The following is a 16,543-nucleotide window of genomic DNA, read 5'->3' on the forward strand; positions in this document are numbered from 1 at the left end:
AGAGAGGAGAGAGAGACAGAGGAGAGAGGGAGAGGAGAGAGAGAGGAGAGAGAGGGGAGAGAGAGAGAGAGAGAGAGAGAGGAGGGAGAGAGAGAAGAGAGAGAGGAGAGAGAGAAAGAGAGAGGAGAGAGAGAGAGAGGAGAGAGAGGAGAGAAAGAAAGAGGAGAGAGAGAGAGAGGAGAGAGAGGAGAGAGGAGAGAGAGGAAAGAGAGAGAGAGGAGAGAGAGAGAGAGGAGAGAGAGAGAGAGAGAGCAGAGAGCGAGAGCGAGCGAGAGAGAGCTTTTATCTTACAACAGATATATATATATACTTGAGGGCGGCACAGAAGGTGGGGGGGCGGGGGTGGTCTGATATTCTAATGTCTTAAAGGCCAATGGGGTTGAGGGGAGGGATCCATCGTCATCTCTCAGGCGCCAGAACTTGCTGAGCGGGAAGGGAAGGAGAGTGGGGGAAGGGATTCAGGTGTGCTGCATTCTCAACCGGAATGTTTACCCTAAGTTCCGATCAAGTGTGGTTTTGTGCATAGGAGGCAAAGTCCTGGTCTCGGTCCCGGACACTCACCATGTGGATTATTAGCTCTCTGGCCAGGGATTTAACTTACGATGCAGTGGCTGGGTAGCTTGAAATTACTGTCTTTGATGCCTGGGCCACCAGGGAGGCCCCTGCTGTAATACTAGAATTAAATGTTGGACATACACAGCTCTGCTGATTTTCTTGAGAGCTATTGTGTCTTGCATATTTAAGTTCCTAGAAAATAACTACTTGGGAGATAAAAATTGGGATAACTGTTGTAACCCATGATTATAAAACTTACTGCTAGAAGTTTCAGAATCATTTATCAAAAACTACTTTTATTAAAGACAAAAGAAAATTATAGACTATTACTAGAAAGTCCTAAAATCCATTAGCTGCTGCTTTCTGATACATTAGGTGCAGAGCAGCCCATGGATTTTTAAACATATATTGCCCTTAAGGAGTAACCAGATCCCTGTCTATGGAGCACTTTGCCCACATAGGGATACCTTGTAGAACCGCTTTCTTTATAACAAGACTTTGGAGGTTGATGAGTTGCCCTTGGTGAAGCTATCATTAGATGTTTGCTTCTCTGTAGCCCTTCCCCTACAACTTCTCCAGTGTGGTTTTAATATTTTTTATAAGACAGGAGCCCATACCCATGCTTCTTCTCAAGTTATTTATAAGTCATAGATTCTGAAAATACAGTAACAATATTTTCATCACAGCTATTCAATCTAATAAATTTCTTTATTTACTTGTAGGACCTGGAAGAACTGAATTATGAAAAGGCATCAGACAATATCATTATGAGACTGATGGCATTATCATTCCAGTACAGTTGTTGTTGGGTAGTTTTATATACCAAAGAAATATTAAACTCGGAGTAAGTAAACAGGTTTTCATCCAAAGTCATGCTCTATGTTACTCATTTCCCCTTTTGGAGCAAAAATATGTGTGTAAATGTTACATTTGTTTATATAGTTTGCGTTAAGTCAGGGTTCTTAAGGCAGATGCATGTCCACAGGAAAACAAATAAAAACAAACAAAAAATATCTTCCCCAGATATCCCATGTAAGTCATCCTCCCCTCTTCTATCTCACTAAGAATTGTTGCTTTTAGTATTCAGCTTTTATTATATTTTATATACATTTTATATCGTTCTGGACTTACCTGCTGAACAATGTCATTCTTAAATCACTTACCTCTAAAATATTATTAAAATTCATGTGCAAGTATGAATTCATGTTCAAGTATGAATCTTCTTTATGCCCTTCAAAATTGTATCTCTTCTTTTCTACCCTTTAGCTATTTATACTATTGCCTTTCTTATACTTACCAACTAAGTAGCAACTTGCTATATATTTGATGTGCTGATAAATTACAAAAATATTCCAAGTTATATACCAAGATGCTAGCTCAAATTATCATTTTATGTCTCTGCTTTCCCTTATCTCAATTTTGTGAAGCAACTACTTCCATCACTTTCTCCTTTTATTCTCTGTAATCTGCCTTTTCTCAAGGCTATATATATATATATATACATATATATATATATACACACACAGAGAGAGAGAGAGCTTTCTCTCTATTTATATATCTCAAAGATCACTTGTCACTTAAGACTTTCTTATGATCATCTCCAGAAATATTTCTCTTTAACTGTTCTGAAGTATTATCAATGTTTACTTTCTTGAAACTCTTAAATTCATGAAACTTCAGTGTTTTTGATATGCTACCTCTATAACTACTGTCTTTCCCTCTTCTTCCTTCCCAGTTTCAAATTTATCTGATTTTCCTTCTCCTATTCTATCGATTGGAAATCTTATCCACTCCCACTAATCTTTCTACATATATTTATATCTGCTACTGAAGTTTCTCTTAAATTCCTGACTTGTATCTAATTTCCTATTAAATATTTCCACTGTCATATCCCACAGTCTCTCAATCTTAATATGCTCAAGTATGAATTCATGTTCAAGTATGAATCTTTATGCCCTCCAAAATTGTATCACTTCTTTTCTACCCTTTAGCTATTTATACTATCGCCTTCCTTATATTTACCAAGACCGAAAAACAAATACTATAATTTTGCCAGTGGAAGTTTCTTCTGTAACATCTAAATTCAGACTCTCTTTATTTCATGTGGACAATTTTAACAGAGTGCCAACAGCTTCCCACATCCAGATGGCTCAAAATGTCATGCTTCACAATCTCTGTACATTTAATTCATATTCCAAAAACAAGGCTCTAGTTATTCACTCTAATAAAAAGCCACCACTGACTTTCCTACTATCTGATAACATATCTTATGTATCACACACCTGATATTCAGAGTATTCAGAGTATAATCCCAACCTCTATATTTTCAGGCTTAGTTTTAAGTGTTTGCCATTTCAACCAAACGGTCTACTCATTGCTTGCAAAGATGATTCTTGTTTTTCCACTCCCACTTTTGCTCATATGTTCTCTTCCTACAGTATGCTCTACTGCCTACAACTTTTCCATCTGGAGAAATCCCACCTATCTTTTAGAAATATCATTTTTCAAATTAAATCTTTCTTCAGTTCCCCACTCAGGGATACAAGGTATTCAGTTGTGACCTTCCTACCTTTTGAATGCCCTAGTTATCTATTTTTTTCATCTTTGATATTTATCACATTTTGTGCTATATTACCATTTTAGAATACTTGTCTTATAGCACTTAACATACAGATACTTGGTAAATGTTCCTTGATTGAATAAATCTACCTACTAATTGCATATTAACCTTAGTCATTTTTTTACAATCTCTATAATACCACATAACATATACTATATAATTAATAGAAGTTTTAAAAAACATATTTTAGGTATTAGAGAAGGAACAGACATCTTATTTGATATTACTTTGTTTTTTATTGACTTTCTTATTTTACTCCATTTTTGCTTACCTGCTGTATCATGCTCTTGTATGGTCACATTGTGCTAAGAGTACATTAGAATGTAAAACTCTAAAAGACTGATTATTTCTTGTAGTAATAATGTCTAGCAGAGTTGCCTAACATAGTTTTTCCTTTCTACCAGAACTTAATAATTCAGATCTAATAGCCTATTTTGAAGATTAATAAAAGATCTGGGCCCTCCCTGGTGGCGTAGCGGGTTAAAGCACAGCACTGAGAATCTAAAGCCGCTTCCGCATGAGTTCAATTCCGGCCTGCCCCGGAGGTGACCACATGGTGTGGCGGACCTCTCCTGACCCGCCCGCTGCTCCCCTCAGCAGTGTACTTCCTCAGTCTGCTTGTCTTGCTCCCCACTCTGTCTCTGGTGAAGCCTCTCACAGACCCTGCACCTCTGGCCTGTACCCCAGTTCTGTATGCACAAATAAATAAATCTTTAAAAAAAAAAAAAAAAAGATCTGAACTACTTAAGGTTGGGACTTGCTTGTAAAACATTTTAAGCTTTATCAAGAATTTGGAAATATTCTTTATTTTAAAAGATTATTTATGCATACAGAACTGGAGTACAGGCCAGAGGTGCAGGGGCAATGAGAGGATTCATCAGAAACAGAGTGGGGAGCAGAACAAGCAGATAGTGAAGTGCACTGCTGAGGAGAGCAGTGGGTACAGCTAGTTGCAGTGCTGCATCCTAACCATTGCGTCACCAGGGAGGACCCTACCATAATATCTTTAAGTTCATTTAAGTTGTGACATGTATGCATATTTCACTCTTTTTTATAACTGAGGAATAATATATCATATGATACATTTTGTTCACCCGTTCTTCCCTTAAGGGGCAGTTGGGTTGTTTCCACTTTTTTTAAAATTATATATATATATATATATATATATATATATTTTCACATTATTCTTCACTTTGTACATTTTTTCATCTCAGTTGTAATCTCCATGGGCTTCCCACCACCAATTCACCTGTGTGTCATCACCACAGTCCGGTGCATTCTTTCCACCCCAGTTCCAATCCTATTCCCCCTTCTACCCCCATAAAACGTCTCTGGTTTATAGTTGTTCATTGTTTTCATTTTTACTCTATTACTTTTGTTTGTCTCTTCTCCCATCCCCACCCCCACCTCCAGTCCCTTACACTCCTGCTATGAGTGAAACCATCTGGTATTTTTCTTTTTCTTTCTGGCTTATTTCACTAGGCTTATTTCACTAAGCTTGATACCTTCCAGCTCCATCCATGTTGCTGTAAAAGGTATCAGTTTATCTTTTGATTGCTGAGTAATATTCCATTGTATATATGTACCACATCTTTTAAATCTAGTCTTTGATTTATAGGCATTTGGGTTGATTCCATCTTTCCTATTGTAAATAGAGCAGCAATTAACATGGGAGTGCAGGTATCCTTTTGAATCAATGTTTTTTTGTCCTTTGGGCATAGACCTAGGAGTGGGATTGCTGGGTCAAATGGAAGCACTGTTTTTAGCCTTTTGAGAAATCTCCAAGCAGCTTTCCATTGTGGTTGTATCAGCTTGCATTCCCACAGCAGTGTAGGAGAGTTCCTTTTTCTCCACATCCTCACTAACATTTGTTGTTACTTGTTATTTTAATATGTTTAATTTGGAAATATTCTGGATAAATAACTGATTTGAAAATGTTTTGAAGTTTTTAAACAGCTACCCACCCAGAATTCTTGTGTTACTATTGAAGTACAAGGGATCCTAAGAGAAGACTCAACTTATTTTTACCCATATTTTCATGAAAAGAAAGGAATTATGTAATACTCTGAGATTTATGTTTAGAATTTCAGTGGTTATTGTTCACAGTAATATGTTATAATAACTGATATTTTCAGATGTCTAGGTATTTCAGTTCTATATTTTTAGATGATTAAAATATTTAGAAAGTACCTTAATCAACTGACAAAATGAGAACAATCAAAATACAAAGTAAATTGTTTGAATTGCCTTATAGTTCATGCCCATAGTTCCTTGTTGGTGGTCCCAAAACCACCCTCAGGGTCACTAATCTGCTAGGAGGAGTCACAGGACTCTGTATATATTTGTGCTCTCAAGGCTATGATGCATTAATAATGAAAGATTGCAAAGCAAAATCAGCACAAAGGGAAAAAGCACATGGAACAAAGTCTGGAGAAAACTTCTATGAGACTTCTCCCAGTAGAGAAGAGAATATGCTCAGTTTCCGCAGCAATATAAAATGTTGTCTTCCAGGGATACTCAGAGACTCAGTGCTTAGGACTTTTATTAAGGGCTGGTCATCTAGGTCCCCTCTGTTTAGCACTCACCGATTTCTAGATTCCAAGGCAAAAAGCAAGTGCAAACAGTTTAGGCACAATGAGCTGCTCTTATCAGCCAGTCTTAGGGAAAGAACTTGCCTGAGAGGTCCTTACCTGAGAGGTAGCATAGCGGTTAATATCTCAGTGCTGTCAAGCTATCTCCAGCCACTGTGGCGTGATTTTAACCCCCTGGCTACAGAGCTGACCTAACATGGTACAGCAACCTCTCCTATCTCACCTGCTGCTCCCCTCAGAGGTGTATTTCAGTAAATCTGCCTGTTCTGCTCCCTACTTTGTCTCTGGCAAATTCTCTTACCACCCCCCTCCATACCTCTAACCTATGCCCCTTTTTCATGTATGCATAAATAAATAAAAGAGCCACTGGCCCAGTCTCATTTTTTTGAGTCCCTGGATCCAACAATGCCTTTCCCTGGACTTCATTGTAACTGAGCCAATAAATTCCCTTTTTTTGTTGCTTGCAGTGCTTCAAGTGGGTAATGCTAATAAAAATTTCTACCCAAAACTCAAGGTTCACATCTGACCTGCTTAATAACAACAGAAAGGGAGGAATTGGGATATTTTTGTAAGAGTTCAGAATAAAGATCTAAAGAGGATTCAACTTACTGTGTTTCTGGTTGTGTGTTTGAATCTGAACGTGGTTTTTGGCTAGTGAATGGAGTCTTTTAGTTGGCAAGCCTTGAGTCTTACACTCATGCTTGGGATGAGCTTGACCTCTCCCCTGCTCTGCACATATTCTCAGCGTCCCCTAGTTTTAACCATATTGTTAATGAATGGAAGTAGAAGCATTTTTTTCCCCATAAGACTAATGAATGAATTAAAAGCCTTGAGTCTGACATAGTAGTCTCATCCTTATTCCAGTCACATATGATTGATGGAAAATAAAGTGATTTTTAATAAGCATAATCACAAGTCAAATGAGTAGAGGTATAGTGACACAATTCTTTTTAGTTACTGTTTTACAGAAAAGACACTTCATCACCTCGCGCTGATTTATGCAGCTTTGGTTTCATCTAGCCTAAAATCACAGGAACTGGATGTAAAGGTATTCTGTCCCTGTATATTTGTTTATATGTTGCATGTTACCAAAATTAAACCCCAGTGAAAAGAAATATTAAATGTATAGACTAAGGATTTCTTAAAAGCCAAATAAAGAAGTTTTCAGGTTAATATTTTTCCTTGTAAGCTTATGTTCTAAAAGTCTTTAGTGAATTTTAAAGCCATATTTTACCTCTTAATGATTACTTAGATATTTTTGAAATCAGAAAAAATGTGAATAAAAGTAAATATCCCTTGATCAAAAATGCTCTTTGCAAGATATATTACATTTTTATCTGTTGGAAAAGGATATCTTATGACTTGAAAAGAGTAATATCTTGGGAATCTCTAATCTGACTCTATACTTGGTCCTTTTAAAAAATATCTTATTCTGAAATTCAGACATTTCTCCAAATTCAGAGATAATACTTTTCTGTTAATACTTCATATTCTTTCTTGATAAATTCAAACATTCCCAAAATTTAGCTTTCATTCCTGAGTATAATCCTTAACATTTTCCTTAATTTTTCTTAAAAGTGTACCTATAGTCTTAACAGTCTACTGGAAACCTCTGCTTGGGTGTTCCACAAATGCTTCAAATCATTCATGTCTAAAACACAATTTTTCATCCTCCCCCAATTTAATTTATGACCATTATTCAAATTCAAACAATAGTTAAATCCTATTAAAAAAAAACTCTACAGTGTTTTTTGAATGTCTCTCCTTTCATTGCTACTACTGTTTCCCTAAATCCAACCCTTTATCACCTCTTGGAGTTTTTAAAGTCATTTACTAATGAATCTCCTTATTTCTTCTATTTCCACTCCAGTATATCATATATTTTGACACCAAGTACATTTCTAAAACTGGCTGTGAATATTTCAGTCCATAGACTATAAAACATTTTTCCTAAAGAAAAGAGAACATACTTCATTTTTATATTCCTTGTATCCAGTATAATGTCAGGTACATAGTAGACTCTTGAAAAATATTTGTATTGAGTTTAATTTTCTTGCTCTACTGTAAGACCTACCGTAATTTCCTGTTTCATTCAAAATACAACCAAAACTCAGTACCATTCAAACTCTTCCACAATTAGTCCCCCAGTAAACCTTCCTTTAACAACATTCTACTCATCATCCCTGAATATGCCTTCTGTACAAGTCACCTCCCTGACATTGCACAAATATGTCATTCTGATCTAGTTTGCTTCAAGAATTCTACTCCATATCTAACACTTTCAGTCAAGGTTTGGTCTTTCAGTACCTCCTTTAAGAAATTTGCCCCAATTGTGCATTGTTTGAATAACTTCTTTCACTTCTCCCAATGATTCTTTATGCCATTATTATAATATGAGGTATTTATTCATATAGCCTTAACCCTGGAAGATGATAAATAGGCATTTTACATTGCAAAATGTATAGTATATAACACAGTACTTTTGTACACAATAAAAAGTATACAATAAACTTGCATTACATAGAATTAAGTCAAACCACAGCCTGTTAAAATCAATAAATGATGTATTTGAAATAAAATCCAGATAATTTTGATCCTTTGATGCCTCTGAAGCATTGATATAAAATTCTTTAGAGTCATGTGAGTAAATAAGTGCAAGTGTAAATTTGTCTCATCCTTTCCAGTGAGGTTTCACCATTTAGCTTATTTTCTTCTCAGCTAATAGTGAGCTATCAGATACAAAATATAAAGTAGTGAATCATTGTATTCCCAGATATCCCAGGTATCTGATACCTGTGAGTGATACTGTAATCAGGTACTGTAACATAGCCCTTTGGGGACTTATTCCAAGGAAAGCATTTGAAGGTGAGATGGGCAGAATTACCCAAAGCACAATTCCTTCCACACAAATGTCTGTCTCCACTTGGATTAAGCTATTTAAAAAATGTTTCACGGGCCCTCCCTGGTGGTGCAGCGGGTTAAAGCACAGCACTGAGATGCTAAAGCCACTTCCGCATGAGTTCGATTCCTGCCTGCCCCGGAGGTGACCACATGGCATGGCAGACCTCTCCTGACCCGCCCGCTGCTCCCCTCAGCAGTGTACTTCATCGATCTGCCTGTTCTTCTCCCCACTCTGTCTCTGGTGAAGCCTCTCGCGGCCCCTGAGCCTCTGGCCTGTACCCCAGTTCTGTATGCACAAATAAATCTTAAAAGGAAAAAAAACTCTTAAAAAATGTTTCACAAATTTTACATAATAATCTAAAAAGTATGTCAATGTTCCCATGGAATTTGAGAAGCAGCTATGATAAATTTGCTCAGGTTCTATTATCAGTATGTCACCAATACTCAAGGCTCCCATTCTCCTGACATGAAGCATTATTATAATAATGGGGAGTCCCTAAACTCATATTATTTTGCAATGTATTGTGGCTTTACCTTACTGTATTCAGTAATGTGACATTTGGCCTTTAGAATGCATGGTGATAGATTACTTTTTATTTTTAGATATGTGAAAAGCATAGCCATAAAGGAAACTTTTGAGAGCTTAAGTATGTTTTCTTAAGTTAAAAGAAAATACTGCTAGTAGTATTATGCTGTATTTTATTCTAATTTCAAGAAATTTTTTTCAAAAAATATGTTCTGTAAATTTATTTTGAACTCTCTTGAAGAAAAATATATAGATATATACATGTGTAAAATTTTAGAATGTTAGGGGATTCCTGAATCTCCCAAATTGTAGCCATGAGCTCTGGAATCCTTGCCCTAGCAAATTAAGGTCATATTCATTACCCCATCATAAATTATGCCTTTTAAAACAAAATTTAATAAAAAGGATATTTATTATATCCTTTATAGTGTCCGATGTTCTCAGAACATCCACCCTTAGCAATAAAATAAATTTAGACTCAAACAATGTATTTGTGTGGACTCTACATGTTTACTATAATATAAAAGAAATCCTTCTTTGGAATTCTTGGACGCCCTTTGGAATTCATGGGCGCCCCAGGTATGTACTAATAGTTTTCTGTTTGTTGTTATTGCGAAATGAAAAAAATTGTCATAATTATTTTATGAGGTTTGTATAGGCTTGTTCTTAAATTTTCACTCCAGGACAGGATATTTACAGTTCTGAGGTAGGATTGTATGGGGCAGTATTTCTCTGTATACTTTAAACTACTGGTCTATAAACTATCTTTCCTTCAACCAAATTGAGACGATAAAACAGAAGATAAAGATAGCAGTAAAGGGAAGGAAAAGGTTGGCATTTCAAAAGAAAGGAGGCATAGAGGAAAACACAAGTGAAAGATGGAAGTAGGAGATAAGAAGAAATTATATGTTAGCATTAAGTTTAATACACATGCAGAATACATTCTTGGCAGGGTGTCTTAGTATCAAATAAGCCAAGATGAGTAACAATTCTAGAAATACTGGAGATGGCTACTCTAAATCAATCCGTGTTTTTTCTTCTTGAGCACAGCATCAAATTCAACTGTAAATATCCTTTTTACTTTAATTTGCACTGTAATTTTTTTTAAAAGATTTATTTATTTATTCGTACAGAACTGGGGTACAGGCCAGAGATGCGGAGGGTGAGAGGATTCACCAGAGACTGAGGGGAAGCAGAACAGGCAGATCGATGAAGTACACTGCTGAGGGGAGCAGCGGGCCGGTCAGGAGAGGTCTGCCACGCCATGCGGTCACCTCCAGGGCAGGCGGGGTTCGAACTCATGCGGAAGTGGCTTTAGTTTCTCAGTGCAGTGCTTTAACCTGCTGCGCCACCTGGGAGGAACTGCACTGTAATTTTAATTCTTATTTTTAATTAGCACTATTAGATTCAACCTAGTAAAAGCAAAATATTAACTATTGCTAGTGATATTGAAATTACTTTTCTTCTTATAGATAAAACAAGTATTTTTTAAAAGGCAATTAATAAATGCCAAATAGAAGAAAAACAGTTTGGTTACAAAAATTGGAAGCTATAAGGATATCACATTTAAACAAGGAGAGAAAATTGCTTATCCCCACAATTAAAATGCCCTGGGTTTCACATAGATAAGTTATTTCTAAAAATACTGTTAAAATATTATAGCTTCATATGCAACTTGTATAACAGAAAATCTTATTGTAAGCAATTAGAAACTAGAGGAGGCAAATTGCAAAAATCTGCTCTTCTAATTATAATTTTTGAATATCACATTTCTAATATTTCCTGTGTTCTAACATGAAAAATTTTTTTTTAGCTTATACTTTCCCCAGGAGTGGAAGAGACTGCCTTGATAATACGACAGATTGCTGATCACAACTTAATGACCTCGAAGAGAGATCCTAATGAATGGTTGGATAAATCCTGGCTTGAAGTTTCACCAACAAAGGTTTATTTTCTAAATATGTAAAATGTATATTTGTACTGCAAATGTATGTGCTTGAATTCTCTTTCTGGTAGCATATATTTGTTCTAAAATGCTTGCATAAGCAATTAGAACAACCATAATGCACATTTACTTAGATCATTTTCCATTCATTTGTATTTTCCAGTTTCACAAAACTTTTAATGGACTCTTTACAATGAACTTTCAAATCTAACTTGCTGTAGACTGATCTAATGATTTTCAGTCCCAAATATTTGTAAAACACTATTTTTCTAATATCTATATTTAAACACTTAAGAATAGTAAGCATTCGAAGAGAGTAGTAAAATTCTATCATTCCTTGTTTTATTGGTAATTCCAATAAAACAATTATGTAATTGAAACCAAAAATAGAGCTGTGAGATACTTATAAAACCAAATAGTTAAATGTTAGAAATTCCTCCTGTTGAAGCATAAATATCTCCCAAGTTGCCATATCAGCCCAATGTTTATTTTACAATAACAGAATTTTATTGATAAAATTTTATTTACTAGGTAACAGAATATTATTGTTTCTGCTTATTTTAAAATACATTCATATCATGAAACCATAAAAAAGGAATGATGAATTTCTTTTATATACTAACTTGAAATAATTTTTAAGAAATAGTGAAAAATGAAAGTATAGTACAGAGTATGCAGGACATTACCAGTATGTAAAACAAGAGGAAATCAGCATTTATATGTTTTTGTTTGTAAATGAACAACATATTTCTGGAAGATAAGGACAGTGAGTAATGGGCTGCTTGTCTGTTTACCTTCTAAGTACCTATTGAATTTTGATGCATATGACTGTCTTACATATTCAAAAATATTATAAGAAATCAAATATTCATATATTAAATCACAGAACTCTTATATACTTAAACAGAACATAGTGCAATCAGCAAATATGGCTATAATTAACTGTCAGGGGTGTGTGTGTGTGTACAATTTCCTTCTTTCTAAGGCATGACAATCAACTGACAAGTTAGTCATTAAAGTCAGAGTACAGAAAGCTTTGTAACCAAGAAAAAAAGGAAGTATGTTTCTGGAGTTCCTATGGAGGAACCTGAAAATACACATTTTTAAACTGTCAAGAACAGTTCTAGTTCATAGAAGTTCTTCCTGAACTCTTAATAATAATAAGACTTTCCTGATATTATAACATCTTTTACATATAAGAATCATTCATCTTCATTAAACAGTGAATGTGGTCTGTAGAGCTCTGGAGAGCTAAAGAAATCTTAAGGTATATAACTAAGCCCCCGAAAGCTCTATCATTAGAAAATCTATTAGTTGAAAACAACTGTCTTTTATAGGAGATGAACTGTAATACATAATGTTTGGAGGAATGATTAGACTGAATGAATTTTTAAGATACTTCCCAATGTGAGAATCTTGACTGCCAACAAAGTTTCTTTAGTCCTGGCCATACTTTTTTTTCTTGAGGTATTTTAAATAAAATTTTAGTCTTTGGAGTGAGTAAAATAAAATGGGTCATTTACTGATTATTCCTTAATATGTTTTCTAGGAAGAAATGTACTTGCTTGATTTTCCATGTATTAACCCATTAGTAGCTCAACTCATGTTAAATAAAGGACCCTCACTGCACTGGATTTTATGTGCAAGTCTTTTTCAACTTGAGGAGCTCCTGCCTGAAGTGCCAGAAAAAGTACTAAAGGTTAGTTATTTCAGTTTCATATTTTTATATGAGTATTTGTGTTTCCTAAGAATGAAGCTATCCAAGTTTAATTGTTTTGGCTTTCACATAGCAAATAAATTATTTACTTGAGCTAAATTTCATATATAATTTCATTATACACTTGAATATATACTGCATGTTATACATGAGTAAATGTATAATTATACATTTTAAAGCTATCAAGTATAAAGCTATACCTCAGTATAGCCAGTTTATCACATGTAAATTGTTTTTGAAATGTTATTGTGCCCACAGATATTCGATTTCCACTCTCTTTTTGTGTTTAACATCATCTCTTGCAAATAATCCTGACAAACTTTGTCATAGTATAGTTAAAGAGAATTTAGCCTTACTAGTAATATCTTGAAATTTTTATCAAGCAAACAAAATATACAAGTTGTGTAGCAGAAAATCTTGTTATAAGCAACTAGAAAATAGATGTAAATTACAGTGATTTTTTAGCAGAATGCAATTGCAATATGCTCTTGGTACATGAATCATTACAATACCTATGAATAGATTACTTATTTATATATTTTTCATCTTTTCATACAAATAGGCATCATTTTTATTTATGCTTACTTGACTGATTATGTGTATTATATTTGTAATATAATTGTTATATATAACAGTTATATATAAGGTAATGTAAGGTAAAACATAAGGTAATAATTGTTTTTAATTTTTTAGCATTTTTATGACATTACATCCCTATTCAAGATTAGCTCTTCTCCTGAAACAAAATCACCTCAAGATTTATCACCTGAACGGAATAGGCATCAAACTACTACATGGACTTCTCAAAGTTTAACTTCTGGAGCTTCAGATATTATTCAGGAACATAACAAATATTACCAATATTCAGACTTAAGAGAGACAGTGCAGGAAAACACAAACACCACTTCAACTTGTAACTTGCCTCTTATGGAGCCAAGAGAAATGCAATACATTTTACCACCTGTGACTTCTTACCAACAGACCAGCTACTGGAAAGACTCTAGTTATAACTCTAACATAATACAAAATAATCCTTTTCTGATTAATACAGAATCTAGAGATGTGACAGGTAACTCCTTTTTAAACCAGAATGATTCTGTGTCTGATGTCTTTTCTTTAGATCTAACACAAATGAATCCTGAAACCTTAATATTACCAGTTGACACTCAGAAGAGAGTTGTCAATAATTTTATAAATTATCAGAGAAGAGGAATACACAAAACAAAAGTACCATTAAATAATGAAGTATCTGCCCCTGTCTATTCACTAGACAGCTCTAAATCTCTTCCCTGGAACTATAAGGAAAATGTATGGAAACAACAGGATTACTCATTCAACTCAAAGTGTGGTATAGAACCAACTACACGTGAAGCATGGTACTCTCAGAGAGACAATTTATTCACTAGTCAGCAACACTCTGCATTAAATGAATTGGAAGGCTTCTTACATGAAAGGTCAAATGCTGGGAGTAAGATGACTTTTGGGAGAGAACTACCATCTGTCCCTCCTGTGGATTTATTTTGTGCTTCTGATTCTGATGTAAATGAAAAAGAATTCAACAGCCATTATTTCTACCAAAGAGCTGGAAAATGTTCAGGACAGAAAAGGCACTCTGAATCTCTATCTAACACCGGAGACAAGAAATCATTAACAGGTAATACTATCTAAAAGTTGGTAGAACTACTCCTAACTGTAAACTAAAGCAATAGAACCACCTCAAAACTAAATATTTTTTTTAAGTATTACATTTTAAAAATCTTCAATAACTTTTGGATTAAGGAGAAAATCAAAATTTTACTTTTACAGATTTATAAGAAAGTAAATACAAAGAAAGTGTATCAGTTTCTTAGCTTTAGATGAACTGAGCATTCAACTTAAGAGGCTAGAAATAAAAACACAGAAAACACTAAGTGAAAGACTAAAAGTAACAAGGATAGCAATCAGTGAATTAGAAAATTACTCTTTTTGTCAAGCAGGAATATTTTATAGACTAACTTTTTTTTTTAAGATTTATTTATTCATACAGAACTGGGGTACAGGCCAGAGGCTCGGGGTGGTGAGAGACTTCACCAGAGACAGACTGGGGAACAGAATAGGCAGATCAACGAAGTACACTGCTGAGGGGAGCAGCGGACTGGTCAGGAGAGGTCTGCCATGCCATGTGGTCACCTCCGGGGCAGGCGGGGATCAAACTCATGCGGAAGTGTCTTTAGCTTCTCAGTGCTGTGCTTTAACCCGCTGTACCACCAGGGAGGGCCTAGACTAATATTTTTTAAGAGCTTATATGCCAGGCACCACTGTAAGCCTGTTATTATTTTGTTTAAATCTAACAATCCTACTAGGTGAGATTAGTTCTATTTATTTTTTTACTGTAGTTTACAATTGATGTTTCTGAACATATAATTGTATCGATTTTTTTAAAAGGAAAATGTTACTCTTCTAATTTCTGATAATTATACTTTTTCTTTCTTGTTGCATTGTCTTGAACATTTAAGCCAAAATTCTTTTTTTTTTATTTTACAAAAGTTTATTTTTACATCATTTTGTACATTTTAAGCCAAAATTCTTAATTAAGTTTTCATGACCATACAAACATGGCTGTTAGCGGGCAGACTGAGGGGTACCCCTGCACCCCTAAAACTTGCACACTCTAAAAGGGTTCTGCCATCTGCTGCATAAATATAAAACATGTTTTTAGGTATTTATTTTGAATTTTTTTTTATTTATACAAGAACTGGCATACAGGCCAGCAGTGTGGGCAGGGAAGTGAGAGGATTCATCAGAGACAGAGTGGGGAGCAAAACAGGCAGAGCTGCTGAAGCACACTGCAGAAGGGAGCAGTGGGCAGGAGTGGTGCAGGAGAGGTCTGCTGTGTCATATGGGTCACCTCCCTGGCTAGGGATCGAACTTGTGCTGAAATGGCTGTAGCTAGCTTCCTAGTGCTGTACTTTAAACCAGTTGTGCCACCAGGGAGGGCCCCTCTTAGGTTTTTTAATAGAATGATTATGCACAGAGAGGGAAGAAGAGAAAAAGGATATAGTTTCCCAATGAAACATCCCTGTGAGTAAATACACAGCCAGACAGGGTTGGCCCAAAATGGGACCACCGAGGCCCTAAAGCTTGTCACAAACTTAGAGCACCTTCTGGAGGGAAATCACAGGAAAGGGGCAAAGGGGCCAGGCAAGTCTAGGAGGAAAGGGGCAAAAATTAAATTAGATATCAAGATAAAGGCTGCCATTTGTTAGTCTTCCCACATCTCTCATTCTTATGTCTCATGTGTCTCTGTGTCTCCTTAAGTCTCTTCCATGTTCCCAAGGTCCCTGGTGACTGTCCCAATGAAAAGCAAGTGTGGGCCCTCCCTGGTCGTGCAACAGGTTAAAGCGCAGCACTAAGAAGTTAGCCACAGCAGCTTTGGCACAAGTTTTATCCCAGAACTGACCCACATGGTACAGCAGACCTCTCCTGTCTTACCCACTGCTCCCCTCAGCAGTGTGCTTCATCAATTTGCCTGTTCGGTCCCGGCTCTGCCTCTAGTGAATCCTCTCACTGGCCCTGCACCTCTGGCCTATACCCCAGTTCTCTATGCATAAATAAATAAATCTTAAAAAAAAAAGAAAAGCAAGTGCACCCTCCTTCAGTGTCTCCCTGATCCATGTGTCATTCCTCCAATGTCTTTTGTCCTGTGTTC

General features: G+C 35.6%; 1 protein-coding gene across 1 annotated transcript in view; it reads left to right on the top strand.

Annotated features, from left to right (window-relative positions):
• The window catches only part of LOC101636267 (chromosome unknown open reading frame, human C9orf84), a 60,180-nt gene that overhangs the window by 41,989 nt on the left and 1,648 nt on the right, over nucleotides 1–16,543 (top strand). The window contains exons 20-24 of the mRNA XM_004677432.2: nucleotides 1,278–1,399; nucleotides 6,721–6,814; nucleotides 11,007–11,138; nucleotides 12,688–12,837; nucleotides 13,549–14,509. Of these exons, the coding sequence (XP_004677489.1) occupies nucleotides 1,278–1,399; nucleotides 6,721–6,814; nucleotides 11,007–11,138; nucleotides 12,688–12,837; nucleotides 13,549–14,509 (1,459 nt within the window). The remainder of the gene's footprint in view (nucleotides 1–1,277; nucleotides 1,400–6,720; nucleotides 6,815–11,006; nucleotides 11,139–12,687; nucleotides 12,838–13,548; nucleotides 14,510–16,543) is intronic.

Source organism: Condylura cristata, unplaced genomic scaffold (assembly GCF_000260355.1).
Source record: "Condylura cristata isolate star-nosed mole 26May11 unplaced genomic scaffold, ConCri1.0 scaffold00006, whole genome shotgun sequence".
NCBI classification, from domain to species: domain Eukaryota; kingdom Metazoa; phylum Chordata; class Mammalia; order Eulipotyphla; family Talpidae; genus Condylura; species Condylura cristata.